The sequence below is a fragment of the Hemitrygon akajei genome, chromosome 5, assembly GCF_048418815.1.
Source record: "Hemitrygon akajei chromosome 5, sHemAka1.3, whole genome shotgun sequence".
In the NCBI taxonomy this organism is placed as follows: Eukaryota; Metazoa; Chordata; class Chondrichthyes; order Myliobatiformes; family Dasyatidae; genus Hemitrygon; species Hemitrygon akajei.
Window position 1 is genome coordinate 48,804,884 of NC_133128.1, and position 20,877 is coordinate 48,825,760.

The 20,877-nt window shown below is 37.5% G+C and overlaps 1 protein-coding gene across 6 annotated transcripts in view; it reads left to right on the top strand.

Annotated features, from left to right (window-relative positions):
* dcaf6 (ddb1 and cul4 associated factor 6) overlaps positions 1 to 20,877 on the top strand; it is a 169,998-nt gene that overhangs the window by 89,525 nt on the left and 59,596 nt on the right. For 4 of the 6 annotated variants that reach the window (XM_073045490.1, XM_073045487.1, XM_073045488.1 and 1 more), the window contains 4 exons: positions 3,675 to 3,734; positions 8,954 to 9,071; positions 13,108 to 13,223; positions 14,104 to 14,479. In XM_073045490.1, the coding sequence (XP_072901591.1) occupies positions 3,675 to 3,734; positions 8,954 to 9,071; positions 13,108 to 13,223; positions 14,104 to 14,479 (670 nt within the window). The remainder of the gene's footprint in view (positions 1 to 3,674; positions 3,735 to 8,953; positions 9,072 to 13,107; positions 13,224 to 14,103; positions 14,480 to 20,877) is intronic. The other 2 variants (XM_073045489.1, XM_073045493.1) reach the window with 1 other exon arrangement.

Below are 20,877 nucleotides of genomic sequence, written 5' to 3' on the forward strand. Positions count from 1 at the left end.
GCAACAGAGAACAACAAAACAAAAAATAAGGAAAGGGAAGATAAAGTATGTAAATAAATTAGCACAAAATATAAAAACAGCAAAAGTTTTTATAAATATATAAAGTGGAAGAGGTTGGCTAAAGTCAACGTAGGTCCCTTGGAAGACAAGAAGCGGAGATTGATATCGGGTGATAAGGAAATGGCTGAGGCATTGAACGACTATTTTGTGTCGGTCTTCACGGTGGAGGACTCGTCTAATATGCCAAAGAAGGATGTTATGGACAAAATGGGAGGTGAGGACCTCGATAAAATCACTGTCACTAAAGAGATAGTGATGAGCAAACTAGAGGGCCTGAAGGTAGAAAAGTCCCCTGTGATGGGATGCATGCCACGGTGCTGAAGGAATTGGCGGAGGTTATAGTAGACATGTTGGTAATCATTTATCAAATCTCTCTAGACTCTGGGCAGGTCCCGGCAGATCGGAAGACAGCAAATGTCACACCACTTTTTTAAAGAAGTATGTAGGCAAAAGACAGGCGATTGTAGGCCAGTTAGCTTAATGTCTGTAGTTGGGAAAATGCTTGAAGCTGTCATTAAGGAAGAAATAGCAAAACATTTAGAAAGGAGTGATTCCATTAGACAGATGCAGCATGGATTCAGAAAGGGCAGGTCTTGTTTGACAAACTTACTGGAGTTCTTTAAAGACATAATGAGTGCAGTGGATAGAGGGGAACAGGTGGATGTTGTATACTTGGATTTCCAGAAGGCGTTCGATAAGGCGCCGCACAAAAGACTTATAAATAAGATACGAATGCATGGAGTCGGAGGAAGTGTATCGGCATGGATAGTGGATTGGTTAACTGATAGAAGGCAGAGAATTGGTATAAATGGGTGTTTCTCCAGTTGGCAGTCAGTGGTGAGTGGGGTGCCGCAGGGGTCGGCGCTGGGGCCATAGCTGTTTACATTGATGATTTTGAAGAGGGGACTGAGTGTAGCATAGCAAAGTTTGCTGATGGCACTAAACTGAGTGGAAAAACAAATTGTACAGAGGATGTGGAGAGTCTGCAGAGGGATATAGATAGGTTAAGTGAGTGGGCCAAGGTCTGGCAGATGGAATACAATGTTTGTAAATATGAGATCATCCACTTTGGAAGGAATAATAGAAGAGCAGATTGTTATTTAAATAGTGAAAGACTGCAACATGCTGTTGTGCAGAGGGACTTGGGAATGCTTATTCAAGAATTGCAAAAAGTTGGCTTGCAGGTATAGTAGGTTATTAAGAAGGCAAACGGAATGTTGGCCTTAATTGCTAGAGGGATTGAATTCAAGAGCAGGGAGGTCATGCTGCAACTATACAGGGTACTAGTGAGGCTGCACCTGGGGTACTGGTGAGGCTGCACCTGGAGTACTGTGTGCAGTTCTGGTCTCCGTACTTGAGGAAGGATATACTGGCTTTGGAGGCAATGCAGAGGAGGTTCACCAGCTTGATTCTAGGGATGAAGGGGTTAACCTATGAGGAGAGATTGAGTCGCCTGGGACTCTCTGGAGTTCAGAAGAATGAGAGGGGATCTTATAGAAACATACAAAATTTTGAAAGCAATAGATAAAATAGAAGTAGGAAAGTTGTTTCCATTGGTAGGTGAGACTCGAACTAGGGGACATTGCCTCAAGATTTAGGACAGAGATGAGGAGAAACTGTTTTTCCCAGAGAGTGGTGAATCTGTGGAATTCTCTGCCTAGGGAAGCAGTTGAGGCTTCCTCACTAAATATATTTAAGAAACAATTAGATAAGTTTTTACATAGTAAGGGAATTAAGGGTTATGGGGAAAAGACAGGTAGATGGAACTGAGTTTATGAACAGATCAGCCATGATCTTATTGAATGGCGGGGCAGGCTCAATGGGCCGGATGGCCTACTGCTCCTATTTCTTTCTTGTGTTATGTTCCTATGTTATGTGCGCTCCCAGGACTTTGAATCTGCGTGCTGTTTTCACAGCTGTGCCACCGATGTAAGGAGGGTTTAAGTAGCACAAGTTCTCTTTATGGGATGATGGGGAATGACAAGGGCACTTATCAGTAACTAGGGAGTTTAAAATAAAGAGGCCAGCAAGCCAGCAGATAGGAATAGATAGACTGAGCAGGAGCAAGCAAATCACAACAAAATCATTGGAGAGTACTGTAGGGTGAAATAAGATTGCCAACAACATGAGTTTTTCTGATCATTGTAAGAGTTGAGGACTGTAAGCAATCAAGAGTTTAGTGTGGTGAATGGGGATTATATTCTGATTTTATCAACAATTAAAAGTGAAGGTGATCAGGGCAGTTCTGTTTAAAATGCGAATTAGTTGAGGGAATATCAATACTTTTCTTCCTGCATACACAGTATTGCAAAGGTTGGACTTGGCATCTCTGGCCTTCAGTTGAGTTTCTTAAGCTGTGGAACTTTAAATTCAAATCGTTGACAAAAATCTGAGTCAATAAGTCTTATTTAAGTATTATAATTAACAACCCTATTCTGTAGAAAGATTTATTTGGTCATCTTAAGATCAGTTACAATGAAGCTGGTAAGTATATTTGCAGCAGGTTGGCGACATATTTACCAATTTTATCAGATTTATCTTCACCCTTCTCTTGTCTGTTATGTTTCCCCATATAATGTAGGTAGAAAATAATTTCACTTCAATACTGGTTATGAAATTTTTAAAAAATTTGTATACTTTAAACTTATAACATTCCTATAATTTTAAATGCTGGGAAATTATGTAATAAAAGACTGCTGTGAATTTTTTTTATAAACAAACTCTGATAACTAGTTCCCATCTCCTAACTAGTCATCACATAACTGGTATTCAACTGATGATGTCCATGATGAGCGTATGCAAATAGCAGTTAACTAGGATATTTTACCCTAGTATTTAATTTGTGAAAATGGTTTTCATTATTAGGAAAATCAGGTAAAGGAGAACCCTTTCAGTCACTCTGTATTGCTAGGTTGCTTACTATATTTCAAAAGTTGAGAGTAATTTGAATTGATTCTTGATGACAAACAAAAGTTTAACAAAAGTACATGGTAGATCTGATTGTGCGTTGAGAGGTTACAGAGGAGGAGGAGAAAGTAAAAGTAGTGGTGATAGAGTTTTCAGATGCTTTGGTTCTAATCTCTCAGACCTTTCCCTAAAATGTAATTTTCTTCATTTTCTTAGAAATTAAACAATACCTTCCATTACCTTGAATGAATGGCCCAGTTTTTTAATGTGAGCATAGATATAGAACAAAAGAAAAGCTCATTTTCCTTCTTTCATGAACTCAGTAACACCGAAGCTATTGTTCATTAAAATATAGTGTGTGGTTAAATACTAAAGATTCGTCATAAAGGCAGTATATATATATATATATATATATATATATATATATATATATCAGGCAGTTAAACCTTCTTCAAATTAATGATTCTGTTAAAACAGAAATTCATATTGCCTTCATTTTAACATAAATTGTGTCTTTTAAATCTGAGAAGAAAATTACCATATGTTGTTATTTCAATTTACATTCATTATCTCACAGCATAAACCCAAACTTATCCCTTTTTACAAAAATGAATTTAAAAATGAACTATTCACAGCATAATGGCTTTTTTTTGAGATTGCAATTAACAAAAGTACAATTTAATTTTGAAGTTTAATTTTTGTTTCAGATTCCCCTTCTTCTGTGGTAAACAAACAACTTGGATCCATGTCACTTGATGAGCAAAAGGGTGCGTTCAGCAAGAGATATGTGAATTAACACATATTTCTTCATTAATTCCTTTGTGATTTCATCTGTTGTCTCAGAATTTTGTCTCATTTTTAATTTTGCCATGATGTCTTGGTTTCAGTGTGGCAAGCTACTGTCACTCTAATCTATTTTATTTGAGTGGGCATTTAATAAATTCCCCTTCCTGTTGTTTTGATTCCTTTATTACCTGCTGTGAAAATAACTGAATACCTTCAATAGTACTAGGTTTGTAAATTAGATTTAAATTTCAAAATTCTCTTTAAAAGTTAAAAAAAATTCTAACAAAGTATTCCTAATTTTGCATCCATTTTCACTAATGTTTCTTGTAAGATAACCCAAATACAGTAAACTAATCTAATATTAGCTTCCTTATGGGCCTTAACTGTGTACTCTAATGTATTTTTGCCAATCCCACTCAATATTTAGAGAACAAAATTCACTAAAAAGCAGTTTTCCTCTTTCTTTAATAGAAACAAATATTTCCCAACCCAGAACAAGAGTAGTTTATTAGTAAAATTACTTTTTGGTAAGAACTGTGTTATATTTAATATATTTTACAATACTTACAAGATTGGTTTATTTGCAAAAGAGAACTATTATTGTGCATTTATACATTATAACACCTTTAGTTCAAAGATAACTTCCAGTGCACCTCATGGAAAGATGATCTGACAAAAATGTTCCTAATAAAATTAGGAGAATAGACTAAAATCTTTAAGCACTGCTTTTTAAAGGAGCTAAAAGTAGCAGATACAGAACTTAAGAACTTGATCTCTGAAGCTAGCAGTCACAAAAGTGGAGTTTAGAAGTTTGAGACTGTAAAATGACTCGGTTACAAGATTGCAGAATTTTCAAAGGTTTGTAGAGCTTGAGAAGGGAAGCAGTAGGGAAATGAAATTGAATTTGTGATACGGATATTAAATTAGAAGTTTTGTAGTACAGACAGTTAATATACTATATGTCAGAGAATAATAGCAGCAAAATGTAAGAAAATTGCCGGTGTGTAACATGGGAAGATGGCAACCATGAGAACTTTGAAGTTGCAAAAATAAAAAAAAGAAAATGCTGAAAAAGCAACAAATTAATAAAAATTTATTCCATCTCATCATCATCTCCTCTCCCTTACAGCATGATCTAAAATTGACTAATTCATTCCCCCTTCAGTCTTTTTTTTTCTTTTTTCCCCTCTTCAAATTTCTGTGGTAAGAGGTAATTTTAAGATAATTTAGAAAAGAATTAGAAAAAAATTTTTTTTCCATGTAATGTGATGCTATGTTCTTCATTGAACATGTACAATGATTTATGTGGCTTCCTGAGTTGTAATGTTCAGTGATTTCATGCTGTTGGTTAAGGTGAAAATGGTGTTGGAAATTAGATTATGTATAAAGGTGATTTAGCTTCCAAGAAAATGCAGTCATGACAGAAGTCCCAATCTCTGTAATCAATGGAAAGGAGCTCCTGGCCATGCACATTTTTTTGATATTTCCTTTAAATTTTAATTTTTAAAAATTAAAATATTTCATCCACATTCTAACTGCATGCAGTTTATTATTTTGCTGCTTCCCAAGAGGCATAGGAATAAAATAAATTATTACATTCTCCTGAATAGTATACATTAAACTCTGAAATTTAGTTTTGTATTTGGACACCTGACTTCAAATCATATTTGTATTTTGGTCTACATCAGCTAGAGGAAATTCATTGGATTGGGTAGAATAATCATGAGTTTCATTACAAATTTTGGGGGAAATGCATTGTTTTGGGAGAGATTCACTTCAATAGCTCAGATTGAAACATAGCAAATATATTTGAGAGTTTTTTTTTAGTAATTCAACAGATATGGATGTCACTAACCAGACTGACATTTATTGCCCATCCCTGATTGAAGTGAGTTGCTTACTAGCCATTTTAGAGGGCAGTTAGGAGTCAAACACACAGCTGTGTGTCCAGAGAGATATATAGACCAGACCAGGTAAGCAATGTTAGTGAAAATGTAACTTCGTCTATGTGTGGAGAAAACAACTGGAGAATATGCAGGGTCTAACGCTTGCCTGCACACTGGAAGTAGTGGCACAATGTAAAAAAGAGGAAAGTTAATGAGACAGAGTCATCCAAAAAAAAAATTGTGTGTGGGATGTAAATCTGTGCATTTTAGTAGATTCAGGAACAGAAGTAATATACTGGATGAAAATGTGTGGGGAAAAAACTTAAGTCAGAGAAGATAAAGTGCCATTCATATATTTCTAAACAGAAGAGAAAACTGTATCCATATTTGTCTAGCACATCATTGGAGGTTGAGGGGGTGTTTGAATGTGAAATGAGTATTAGACACAAAACAGACCAGGCAGAGTTCATTATGATAAAAGGCAATAGTGCACAACTCCTAGATAGAGAAACAGCTACAAAATTGGGTGTGTTAAAGATAGGAGGAAATATGTCAGTAGTAACAGGTGCTGAAGAATCACTTAAGCTGCAGTACCCAAAAGTGTTTGAAGAGGTAGGAAAGTTGAACACTAAACAGATCAGTCTGTATATTGATCCAAAGGTAAAGTCTGTAGACCAGCCACTCACATGCATACCTTACAACTTAAGGGAGACTGTTGAGAAAAAGATTGAACAGCTAATGAAACTGGACGTTATTGATAAAGTTGAAGGCCCAACTCTTTGGTTTAACTCCTTGGAGTAATTTTACCAAAACCCGACAAGGCATCAGAATGTGCCTACACACGAGAAGGGAAAATGAAGCAATTGTCGGGGAGAGATTTCCCATTCCAACTGTAGATGAGATGCTGCAGGATATGAATGGTGCTGCAGTGTTTGGCAAACTAAACTTGAAATGGGGCTATCACCAGCCGGAACTAACTCCAGAATTGAGAGAGATAACCACATTTGCTGTGCATAATGGGGTGTATAGGTACAAGAGACTGATATTTGGTGTGTCATCAGCCAGTGAGCAGTACCAGTATGAGACAGCAAGTGCTTTTGCTAGAATTGATGGAGCTGAGAACATCGCAAATGATGTGTCTAGCCAAAAACTGCATGATGGGAGACTGCATGCACAGTGTGGACTGACACTGAACCCGGAGAAATATCTGGTCAACGTGGACAGACTAGCTTTCATGGAATTCTCTTGTCACAGGTCTCCCAGGTCTAGTTTGCTACAGCAGCAGATTCATACCATAGTTTGCAACTTTGTCAGAACCACTGAGACAACTGACCAGGGAGGACGTCCAGTTCATTTGGAGAAGAACAGAAAGAAGCATTCAAAGCCCTAAAAGAGGAGCTAACAAGAGCAGATACAGTGACCTATTTTGATAAACTTGTGCCAATTAAAGTAATAGCAAATGCCAGCCCAGTCAGACTGGAGACAGTATTCATACAAAAAAAAATGAAGAAATGGTACCTGTCTGCTATGTGAGCTGTGGGCTCACAGACTGTGAACGAAAATGCTCCCAGAGTGAGAAGCATTAGCACTAGTATGGGCCTGTGAAAGACCCATTATTTGTGTGGGAGAAAATTTGACCTGATCACAGATCACAAACCTTTGGAGATAATTTGCAGCCCAAGATCTAAACTATGTGCACATGTAGAGCAGTGGTTCTTGAGATTGCAACCATATGACTACAGAGTCATACACATGCCAGAAAAACAGAACATTGCAGACCCACTGTTGAGGCCACTGGGAGAGACTGCTCAAAAAGAGAGACACAAGCATGATTCAGAGGAGTATGTCAGCTTCATAGTTGTGAGTGCTACGCCTAAAGCCCTGCCAATACGAGAAGTGGAGAGCGCCTTAATGACAGATCCAGAGCTATATGAGGTGCATAAAGCCATCATGAATAGACACTTTGAGAGCTGTAAAGCATATGCACCCATCGCAAATGAGTTGTGTGTATTTGTACACAGAAGAAAAAGGAAAAGTACAAGCTGTTTGCAGACTATCACCGAGGAGCACAAGAGTCCACTGTAAAAGTTGGGGACACTGTGCTTATCCAGCAAGAAAAAGTGGACAAATTCACCACACCTTTCAACACAACACCACACAGGGTGGTGAGGAAACAGGAAATCAAGTAGTTGTTGAATCTCCAACTGGAGTGCAGTATGCAAGGAACACCACACATGTTCAACATGAGAGACTTTTGACAAACAGGAGGAAATTAAAGGATTTGACAATGAGATACAGAGACGGGAGGATTCGATGATGGACTGTTACGGGCAAGCTCAGATTCACAGTGAGCAAAAAAACATTACTAGATATTGAAAGCAGAGGAAAACTGGCAGAGAGACCTCAAAGGGTTAGAAAGCAATCTCTGAAGTTTAACGATTTTGTATTGAAGTAGAACTTAAAAGTTGTGGGTTTTGAAACAATGAAAACTGTTGTAAGTTGAAAATAAAGTTTTCAGTTTCAGAGTTATCATTAAGTTGAAACAGAAAATGTGTTGTTATAGTCATACATATCAGAGAATATGTGATGAATTGAAATAGTTAAATCTGTGAGTTGAATGTGTTCTAAAATATTGAAGTTCATTTCTCAGGAAAGGAGGGATGTCATGTATTGAAATGACAAGGTCCATTAATGTAGTTCGACATTTGTCAAGTACTGTGATGATGTCATCAGTCTGGGACAGAACAACATGTGATGTAAGGGCAGCATAGAAGTGAGAATGAGAAGTAAAGACATGTTCAGAGCATGAAGCGTCGAGTTATCATATATGCACTTAGTAATTAAGTACCAAGATAGGTTGCAAACACACAACATATAGCCTAACAGCAATGCAACTATGCTTCCTAGGAACAAAAGAATTAAGAAACATGCACAAAATAAACCTGGATTCACAATTTTGAGTCAGTACTTAAATATTTGCATCTTAGTGTACTTAAGATTCTTTAGTCCTTATCAGTGCTTTCAGCTATGCGACTGAGGGGAGAATCATTTCTTTTCTGCTTTAATTCCAAAGCTGCTTTGCAGTGCTTTATTTTTGTCAATCTTTTAATTTGATTATAGACTAATTTGTTGAGATTTGTGTAATTATATCATTAACAAATAAACATGTATTTTTGTAATTATAAAATTGTTAAATGTAACAGCTGGAACATTAAGAAATTGTTGATTGCACTATGATAACTATTATTTGGTCATTTGTAATTCCCCACCGTTCCTATGTAAGGCATTCTTACGTGAGTTTTTATTTTTTTCAGGCAGCAGTACAGATAGCTCCAGCACCAGAACACCAGGTGCTGAACCAGTTCTAAGTTTACATTATAGTACAGAGGGAACAACTGCGAGCACAATCAAGCTAGATTTTACTGATGAATGGTAAGTATGATATGGCAAAGTGCATGTTGATATTTCTTTGAATGTGGACAATACTTGACTTTGGAATGAATAGAAATCCCTTTTGATCAGAGTTAATTAACATTTGAAATGGCAGATTAAAAAGTATCATTAAACCACTGTATTTCAGCATTACAGTGCCTTGTAGAAGTGTTCAGCCCTCAACACTTTGTTCATATAAATGAGTGTTACAACCAGGGATTTTGATCAATTAAACAGACAATTTTTTTTGTGAACCATGTGCTCACTTTTTTCACAGTAGAGCCCCAAAAACAGGGAAAATTGAAAGCATGAATAACCAAAAATTCAAAAGCTGAGATGTCAGCAGTTCAAAAATATTTAACCCCTTTGCTCAGTACTTGTTGAACCACCTCTCGCAGCTAGTACAGTCGATAGTCTTTTTGGATAAGTCTCTATTAGCTTTGCACAACAGAGCAAGTTTTGCCTATTCCTCCATGCAAAGTTGCTCAAGCTGTGCCAGGTTAGTTGGAGAGCAGCGGTGAACAGCAATATTGAGGTCTTGCCAGAGATATTTGATTGGGTTCTTACCAGAACTCTGACAGGGTCACTCAAGAACATTAGTTTTCTTCATTTCAAGCCACTCCATGGTTGCTCTGGCAGTGTGCTTTGGATTGTTGTCCTGCTGAAAGATGAACTTCCTCCTAAGTTTAAGCTTTCTGGCAGAGGCTAGCAGGTTTTTATCCAGGATCTTTATGTATTTAGCAGCATTCATCTTCCCATCAGTCCTGACCAGATTTCCAGTTCCTGTTGCTGAAAAGCATCCCTCTAGCATGATGCACCCTCCACCATACGTTACAATAGGGATGGTGTTACCTGGCTGATGCTCAGTATTAAATTTGTACCACACGTACCACTTAGTGTTGAGATCAAAATGTTACACTGCTGGACCTGATGACCCTGTGACCTCTGTCTCAGAGGCCAATGTTAGACTGTCTTTAAAGAGAGTGAACTCTCACAAGGCAGAAGGTCCCAATGGAGTACCTGGTAAGGCTCTAAAAACCTGTGCCAACCAACTAGCAGGAGTATTCAAGGACATTTTCAACCTCTCACTGCTACAAGCAGAATTTCCCACTTGCTTCAAAAAGGTAACAATTATACCAGTGCCTAAGAAGAATAATGTGGGCTGCCTTAATGACTATTGCCCAGTAGCACTCACATCTACAGTGATGAATTACTTTGAGAGATTGGTCACAACTAGACTGAACTCCTGCCTCAGCAAGGACCTGGACCCATTGCAATTTGCCTATCGCCACAATAGGTCAACGGCAGACGCAATCTCAATGGATGTCCCCATGGCTTTAGACCATCTGGACAACACAAACACCTACGTCAGAATGCTGTTCGACTATAGCTCAACATTTAATACCATCATTCCCACAATCCTGATTGAGAAGTTGCAGAACCTGGGCCTCTGTACCTCCCTCTGCAGTTGGATCCTAGACTTCCTAACCGGAAGACCACAGTCTGTGCAGATTGGGGATAGCATATCCTCCTCACTGACAGTCAACACTGGCACATCTCAGGGGAGTTTGCTTAGCCCACTGCTGTACTCTCTATATACACATGACTTTTGGCATAGCTCAAATACCATCTATAAATTTGTTGATGATTCATGCATTGCTGGTCGAATCTCAGGTGGTGACAAGGGCGTACAGGAGTGAGATATGCCAATTAGTGGAATGGTGCCATAGCAACAACCTGGCACTCAATGTCAGTAAGATGAAAGAGCTGATTGTTGACTTCAGGAAGGATAAGACGAAGGAAGACATACCAATCCTTATGGAGGGATCAGAAGTGGAGAGATTAAGCGACTTCAAGTTCCTGGGTGTCAAATTCTCTGAGGATCTAACCTGGTCCCAACATATCAATGTAGTTATAAAGAAGGCAAGACAGCGGCTATACTTTATTAGAAGTTTGAAGCGATTTGGCATGTCAACAAATACGCTCAAAAACTTCTATAGTTGTACCATGGAAAGCATTCTGACAGGCTGCATTACCGTCTGGTATGGAGGGGCTACTGCATTGGACTAAAAGAAGCTGCAGAAGGTTGTAAATCTATTCAGCTCCATCTTGGGCACAAGCCTACAAAGTACCCAGGACATCTTTAGGGAGCAGTGTCTCTAAAAGTCAGCGTCTATTATTAAGGACCCCCAGCACCCAGGACATGCCCTTCTCTCACTGTTACCATCAGGTAGGAGGTACAGAAGCCTGAAGGCACACACTCAGCGATTCAGGAACAGCTTCTTCCCCTCTGCCATATGATTCCTAAATGGACATTGAAGCTTTGGACACTACCTCACTTTTTTTTAATATGCATTATTTCTGTTTTTGCACGTTTTAAAAAAATCTATTCAATATACGTAATTGATCTACTTGTTTGTTTATTTTTTATTTTATTTATTTTTTTCCTCTGCTAGATTATGTATTGCATTGAACTGCTGCTGCTAAGTTAACAAATTATCACATGCTGGATAATAAATCTGATTCTGAAATTGTGGACCATGAACTTCATCTCCAGTTGCAGCCACTAACTTCCGCAGCTCACTCAGGGCGGCTCTTGGCATCACAGTAGCCTCTCTTACAAGTTGCATTCTTCACTGGCGAATAAGTTTAGAGGGATGGCCTGACCTAGACAATGTGGCTGTGGTTTCATATTTTTCCCCTTTCCTACAATGGACTGCACTAAGCTCCAAGGTATGTTCAGTGCCTTTGAGATGGTCTTCTACCTTTCCCCAGATTTGTACTTCTTTATTATCATATTCCTGACTTGTCTTGAATGACCTTTTGTCTTCATTTTGGTTTGTTCTGTTGAAAATCTACCATACTGTTGGACCCTACAGAGAGATGGGTAGTTTTAGTAAATTGACAGATTTTAAAATTGTGAAAATAGTATGGGGGCTGAGTACTTTTTCAAAGCACTGTACTTCTGCTGTCATTTAAGAGTTGTCTATAGGTCTTCCAATTGAAAAGGAGTTCTTCAACCAAAACTGTTTGTGAGAATCACAAAAGTTTGACTACTTGCAGTTGTTTTTACACCATGAACTATTTTTAGGAATGCAATTAGGAACTGCTTAAAAATAATAAAGTTATGTTTAGTTGAAGAAAAGCTAGCTGAAAATTTAACAGCTTTTTCAAATGCAAAGAAATAAAAATATTTTTTAAATAGAAGGCATTAGATACTGACAGGGAATCTGAAATAAAACAAAAAATTGTTGGAAATACTCAGCAGGATCATTTTGCCTGAACATTAACTCTGTTTCTCTTTCCATAGGTGCTGCTAAACCTGTTGAGCGTTTCCAACATTTTCTGCTTATTTTGACTATGTTAAAAATTTTGTTTCTTGTTATGGTATAAATTGTTCAGTATTCAGTTACATAATTTGTGTAATTGTTAAAGCAACTGAAAGAGGAATGTTTACCTATTCCTATAATTTGATTACTCTGTCATTGAAATAGCTGACACTTTTAGGCTGACTAGCATTTTAGGCCATAAGACATGAAGCAGAAATGACCCATCGGCCCATCAAGACTGCTGTACCGTTCCATCATGACAGATTTATCATTTCTCTCAAACCCTATCTTGTGCCTTAAAAGTACCAAAAATGAATTGATCTTCCTTTCTGTAAAATATACATCAAATGCCATCATTTTCTGCTGGTGTTACAACACAAACAGTAAAATTAATAAGAAAAATATCATAGAATCTCTGCTATCCAACTTGTGCTAGATTTTAGAGGTGCTAGTTGATCAAGATTTACCCTGCCTCTCCATCAATTCTGCCACTCCATTTATGATGTCTCTCTGCCAGCATGACCACTCCTTCCTTGGTGTTCCTCTGTTGATGTTCCCTCCAAAATACTAGTGTGCTAGATAACAGTGTTCACTGTGTGGCAAATACAAAACTGAAGAATAATTATTCTTGTAAATGTTAGTTCTTAAAATAGTTTGAATATAAGAATATTGACTTGATCTGATAATTCATTTTATTAAAATGCTAGGAATGATTCGGCTTCAACTTCTCGGGGAACTGGAATTCAAAGCAAACAAAGCAATCAGGAAGAATCTCAGCAAATACAAGCCCCTGAGGAGCATTCAGAAGAAATAATAGATACAAGTAAGCTTACAGATACTCTATTTAGACTTTTGGAATTAATAAAGAGGAGGAAAATTACTTCTTAAAAGAAGTAATTCTTTTGAAAAGGTTAAAAGAAGTCTGTATACATTAAGAAAATCCTTTTCCAATTCACTTCTTGGACAGATTAACTGGTGGGGGTCAAGAATTGAGATATTTGGTCTCTGATTTGCTAATACACTCACAATATTTATGTAGCTGATTCTGTTAGGGCCTGAGTTACTAGTGATTCTAGGATGTGGTAATGCGATTAATGTTATACATTGGTGGTTGTATCTGATTTATGTGGTATTTATAAGCATAAATGATAATCGCCACATCTCAGGTTATATTGAATGCCGCTTTGAGCAGGCAAGTGCAGTTCGGCACTGCACACTTATCAGCAAACACTGCTAGTTCTGGCTTTATGATGAAGTAAAAGTCTTTGATGAAGCAGTTGAAGATGCTTGGATCCAGAATGTTACCTGAGGAACATCTGCAGTGATGTCCTACAGCTGTGCTAATCAACCATTATTAATCTCAGCCATCTTCCTTCGTACAATAGAACATAGAACAATATAGCATAATAACAGGCCTTCAGCCCATGATATCTGTGCCAGCCATGTTATATATAATGTTTTGTGTTCTGGTCTAATATGTAAAAGACAGAGTTACAAATTTTCTGCAGAGCTACTAGTTTCTGTGTTTTTAGGTGGTAGCCATTTATTGACTGGCAAAAGTTTCCTAGGCCCTTAAAGTACAACTGAAGATTCTGTATAGAACTCTAGGGTTTGTTTATGTAACAAATTGACTTCAGAATCTACATTTGAACCCACAGTGGATTTTAATCCATTACAGTATCTTCTTCCTTTTTTTTTTGCAGATGTTTCTGCACCTGAATCAGCTGAACAGTCAGGTAAAAGAATATGCAAAGTCAGGCACGTGGAGGTTGATGAAGCCAATAAAGAAGGGAGCACAACAGAAGAAACCAAAGATAGCGTATTAGATGACAGCTGCCAGACTGCACCAGCAAGCTTAGATGAGGGAGGACTACAGCAACAAGAAGAAGTGTCTTGCCAAAGTACAGAAACTAATGAGAGCTGCAATAGAATGACTGAATCCACACAGCAGTCAGAACCGACAAAGCTGAGTAATCAGGATGAGCCTACTCGGACATCTGCTAGTCGTGAAACTGATGACAGTGATGATGATCCTGTTTTAATTCCATCTTCCCGGTTTAGAGCAGGATCAGGACACAGGTAAGATGACAGCTACTTGATTGTAAACTTAAGTGGAATTGTTTTATATTTTATATAAGTTGGTAATTTTAATTCAAAACTAGAATTCAAGAATAAACAGGCAACATTTAAAATATTTACTTTCCAGGATTATGGTTCTAAGTTGTGTTTGAGCAAATCAGATTACCAGAACTGCAAATTTAATTGCTTGCAAATTTTCTTTTCCAATTGCTTAACATTACACATCAGCATTCAAGGTTTACAAAAAGATTGATCCAATTTGAATTTATTTTATGGTTCATATATGATCTTGGAAATAGCTCTAAAGCCTATGTTGTGCAATGCACTGCACAAACCCTTAGTAAATAGATTAAAAATCAATGTACTTTTTAAAAACTTTAATATACCCAAACGGAAAAAGACTTTCTATTCCAGCTCAAATCTAGATCATTTTGAAAGATTGCTTAATATTATTTTGCTTCTTGTCATTATTGATGTCATATAATCAAACCTGTTAAGATTATGGTTACTTTTAATAGCGTACCATTATGAAATCGTACATCACTTTCACTTTTAAAAAAAATGAAGAGAGCAGGCATTTGGGAATGGTATCATTTGACATTGCAATGTCATGAGGTCCCAAGGCCATTCCAGTTAGTAACATTGCTAACCTCTGAGGAAGATGAAAACTTGTGGCCGCTTTAAGAAAAACGATGACAAATTGTTCAGAACTACATATGATAATAAAAGGACAATGAAGTGAGGAGATGCAGAGAAGAAAGGAGAAATAAAATGGTTTACCAGTCTGATTCTTTCGGTCTGCTTAATAGCGAGGGGAGATGAAGAGTCTGGTTGTGTGGAGATGTATTTAGTTTCAGCTTCACAATCCTAATCAATGATGTTCACTCCCTTCCACTATATTTATTATTGCTCTCATCTCCTGATTAGGGTAGAGCACAATCAAAAACACTTGCCAGAATGGGATAAAATGTTACAGAAGGAAAAATACTAAACCTGGGGAAATCCAGCTTATCAATAGGTTAATCCTGTCCATTAAAAGTGAGTATCTGTTACATGATTTCAACCAATTCCCCGAGTGGAACTACTTCCCACTGTGGAATTTTAAAACCCGGAGGGTCAAATATAGAGTAAGCTATTCAACTGTGGAACAATTTCACTATTTAATTAGAATGTGAGTGATCTACAGATATATGAACTCCATTCGTCTGCCAAGGTTCTGAGTCCATTCATGTGTTTACCCAATTATAATCTATCTCAAATTAGAAATGTAAACATCTTTTGAGGGGATATGGTTCAAAATTCTCCAATTCCCTTTCCCCTATATGACCTCTCAACAGATAGCTTCAAGGGTCCTTTTATTCTAGTCTTCCCCACTCTGCTCTTCTACTTCCTGAGTATATCAGGTCATTAAAATTTCAGTAGTTACAAACAAACCTCAATTTAAATCTTTTATTCTGATTAAACTTCAGAGGTACTACAATGTAACTTTTGACAGTTGTTTATTCTACTGCGATGCAGTGCTCAGAACCAATTGCAGTATTCCAGATAAGGTCTAACTGGAGGTCTTTCCAACTATAGCATTAATTCCATTACTTTTGTATTCTGAGCTCTTGAGACAAAGATTAACATTCCATTTATGTTTAGTTTTTGAATGATAGTAGTATTTAATGATTTGGTGACATGCCCCATTAAGTTTCTCTGCTCATCTGAATGATAGAAACAGGAGAAAGAGGAACTCCTATAGTCCCTTGAATCTGCTTAGTTCTGGATTCTCTCACAAAGAGAATCATTATCTCAGTGCCTACCTGTCAAGCCTTCTATGGATATAATGTTTCATAAGATTACCAAATTCTTATCTCCAATTTGCGTCCAACTTGCACAATCATTCTTCTTCACACACCCATTTATTGAAGAAATCAAATTTGTGAACTTCCTCGGAATTTCATCAGTGCAAAGAAATCCCGCTTTAATAAGACCAAAACTGCAAAGTACTCCAGTTGTGGACTCGCAAGTGCCCTGTTTGGTTGTAGCAATATTTCCTTATGCTTTATGAATCCTCCTTGGAGTAAAAGCACATTCTATTTTCCTTCCTGATTTCTTGTTGCCTCTGCATGTTGACATTCGGTGATACATTTGCGAAGATATCTAGACCCTTCTATGGTAACATTCTACAGTTTCTCTCCAATTAAACATCATTTTCACAGGTTATACATATTAGCCAAATTGTCTCCTCCTCCAAGCTTACTTTCTCAAATATTGCTGTATAATAAGCATACATGCCCACAAAAGTTTGGCTCCCTCATCTATGTCATTAATCTGGAGCATCTGGGACTCCACTTATGGTACAGGTTTAGAATTTGTTACCTACATATAAAAGGGTTTTTTGTCACAGTATATAGCTAATCCAGGCTAGATGTTCAAATACGCACTGAACCAGCCTAGGTGATTTGAGTTTCAGTGGGAGAACATTTGGAAACAGTCGAGTTTTCAGATAGTTAAGGATAAATGTAAGATTAGAACTCGGGAAAATGCTAAACTGGGTAAAGGATAATTACAGCAGTATTAGAAAGAAACTGCGGTGAGTACACTGGCAGGACCCTGAGGAATCTTGATGGGAGGAGGGATCTTGCAGCACAAACCAATAGCTCCCTGAAAGTGACAAAACAGATAAGTCATTACTTTCATCAATTAGAATGTTGAGTATAAAAGGTAGGAAATCATGTAGCAGCTGTATAAAACTTTGGTTAAGCGACATTTAGAGTTTTGTGTACAGTTATAATTGCTGTATTAGGAAGTACATGGAGGAGAGGATGCAAAGGAGATTCGCCAGGATATATAAAGAATATTAGCTATAAGGAGTGGCTGGACAAATTTAAATTGCTTTCTCTGGAGTGTCAAGTGCTGTGGGGCAACCTGACAAAAGTATATAAAGTTATGAGGGGCATAAATAGAAAAGATAATCAGAATCTTTTTCAAAGGACAGAAACGTCAAATGTTAGAGGACATAGCTTTAAAGTGAGAAAGGGAAAGTTTAAAGGAGATACAGCGGATTCCAGTTAATTGGGACACAACAAGACCAGTATATTTTGACACAATCAAGTAGCCACCCCAATCAGCTAAAGTTTCATGGAATTAGTTAAAAGGATATAAAAATGACAAATTACAGTTTAACTGAGTAACAAATTATGCATTTAAATGAAATACAGAAAAGATTGCAACACCATCAATAATATTACAGTATTATAAAACTGTATTTTAGTTCTTGATTGTTATTGACAGAGGAATTCATCATGTACCTGTATGCTGCTTTCTTCTATTAATTGACTGTAAATGAACAAAATCAGTGCAGCCATCTAGTGTAAATAATGGACTGCCTTCATAAATGCCATCAATGATCGCACCCTCCAAATCTTCATTTTCATTATAACATTCAAGATACTTTAAAAAATGTCAAGATTGTCGATACTTTAAAATTCTTCATAGTTCCTAATTTGTTTCAGAAGTGAAATCTTTTTATTTTCTCTCCAGACTATTTCTGGCACCTCTAAGCTTGAATACTTGAAACTGCAGTGAGCAAAACTGTTTTGAATTTTCTTACTACTTATAAGAACATAACATATGAAACAGGAGCAGGAGTAGGCCATCTGGCCTGTTGAGCCTGCTCTGCCATTCAGTAAGATCATGGCTGATCTAGCCATGGATTGATCTCCACCTACCTGTCTTTTTCCCCATAACCCTTATTTCCTCTACAAAGCAAAACTCTATCCGGCCTTGTCTTAAATATATTTACTGAGGTACCCTCCACTGCTTCATTAGGCAAAGAATTCCACAGGTTCACCACCCTCTGGGAAAAGCAGTTCCTCCTTATCTCCATCCGAAATCTACTCCACCAAATCTTGAGGCTATGTCCCCTAGTTCTAGTCTCATCTACCACTGGAAGCAACCTTCACGCCTCTATCTTATGTATCCTTTTCATAATTTTATATGTTTCTATAAGATCTCCTCTCATTCTTCTGAATTCCAGTGAGTACAGTCCCAGGCAACACAATCTCTCCTCAGTCTAACCCCCTCATCTCTGGAATCAACCTGGTACCTTATTTCTTGCCAACCAACAGTGGGAAAATCACTCCTTTTTGAACACAAACACATGCAACTGATGCTGCTTAAAAACTGTTGTAGGCACAGTTTTGAGTCTTAGTGGCCACATAAGTGCACACAACTGACACCAGTTAGACACTGTTCAGCAACAGTCTTCTGTCCCAATTGAGCAGCACAGTGTCCAAAATAAACAAAGGGAATCCTGGCTATTTTCTCAATTAGTTTTTGTTCTTTAAGAGTTGTTCCAAGTAAGTGCCTGCCCTGATAAACTGATGAAAAAGCTAACCAGAATCCACTGTCTATGATACAAGCTTTTCTTTTACATGGAGAGTGGTAGATCCCTGTATCACACTACCAGGGGAGTTGGTGGAATCCGATACAATATCAACATTTAAGAGGCATTTAGACAGGAATGTGAACAGGCAGGGAATGGAGTAATATAGAACATTTATAGGCAGTTGTGCACTATGGTCAACACGCATCATGGGCTGAAGGGCCTGTTCCTTTATTGTATTGTTCTATATAAATAATGCAGACCCAAATGCAGATAACTGTGGCATTCACTACTTGTAGCTTGTAATCTGACTTCTGGCCTGTTTTTCTGTTTGTTGGGTAATTTTTTATCCATGCTAATATTTTGCTTTGAAATCTAGGAGCTTTTATCTTGTATAGTAATTTTAAGACACCTGACACAATTCCTTTGGATATTCAAGCATACTATACCTATTGGTTCCCTATTATCCACATCCTCAATACCTTCTGAAACAAGTCTAATAAATTTATCAAATACTATTTCCATTTTAGAAAAGCATGTTGACCCTTCTAAGTTATATAGCGATCTTCTAAATATCATGTTACTGTTCCTTTAATAGATTCTAGCATTTTCCTGATGGCAGATGTTAGGCTCATTAGCCTAAAGTTTACAGCTCTTTATTTCCTTCCTTTCTTCAAAGCAAGTGTCAGATTCGCACTTTTCCAATTTACTGGGACCTTTGAAGAATTTAATGAATTATGTACAAGTAAGTTCACAAACAACAGCCATTATTTTTGTAAAACTAGAATAGACCATAAGATGTAGTAGTATAATTGGGCCATTCAGCCCATAGAATTTTTGCTACCATTGGCTGATTTCATACCCATTCTCCTGCCTTCGCCCCAGAAATTCTTACCAAATGAGGACCTAAATACACCGATGACTTTGCCTCCACAGCATTTTGTGGCAGTAAATTCCACAGCTTCACCAAAGTCTGGCTGTAGAAATTACTATTCATAAGTTTTAAAGGGATGTCCCTTTATTTTAAGGATGTACATCTAATCCTAGACTGTCCTACTAATGAAATATCTTCCGCTCATCCACTCAATCTAGGCCTGTGAGTGTCAGGTTATTTTCAATGAGATATCCCACCCCACCCAATCCTTTGAACTCCATTGAGTACAGCCCAGAGACATCAAATGATTCTCATTTGCTAAGCACTTCATTCCTGTATTATTTTTGTGAACCACCTCTGGACCTTCTCCAGGACCAGCACACCCTTTCTTAGGTGCAGGATTCATCTTGAAATGAATTCTAATGTTGCATTTGGCTTCTTTACTACCAACACAACCTTCAAGATAACCTTGAGAGAAACCTTGAACTAGGACTCCTAAGTCCCTTTGCATCTCTGATTTTTAAAATTTTCTCCTCACTTAGAAAACAGTCTGCACCTTTATCCTTTCAGCCAAAATGCGTAATCCCATACTTAGCTATAATGAATTCCATCACTCTCCAAACTTGTCTAAGTCCTTCTGCAGACTCCCTGCCTCTGTGACCCTACCTTTTCTTCAACCTATCTTAGTATTGACTGCAATTTTGGCCACAAGCCTATCAGTTCCTTCATCCAGATTATTACTGTAAACAGTGAAAGGTTGCAGTCCCAACACTGATCCCTCCAAAACTCCCCTAGTCACTGGCAACCATCCTGAAAAAGTTCTCTTTATCACCATTCTTTGACATCTGTATATCAGCCAGTCTTCTATCCATGCTAGTACCTTGCCTCTAAAACTCTGGACTCTTGTTTAGCAGCTCCATGTGGGCACATTGTCAAAAACCTTCTAAAAATCTAAGTAATTAACATCCATCAATTTTCATTTGTCTAATTTGCCTGTTGCCAACTCAAAGAATTCTAACATATTTGTCAGGCAAAATCTCCCCTTAACAATACCATGTTGACTTTGTCCTATTTTATCATACACATCTAAGTACTCTGAAATTTCATCTTTTTATCAGTTAATCTATTTTCCAGTCCACTTTAATCAGCCCT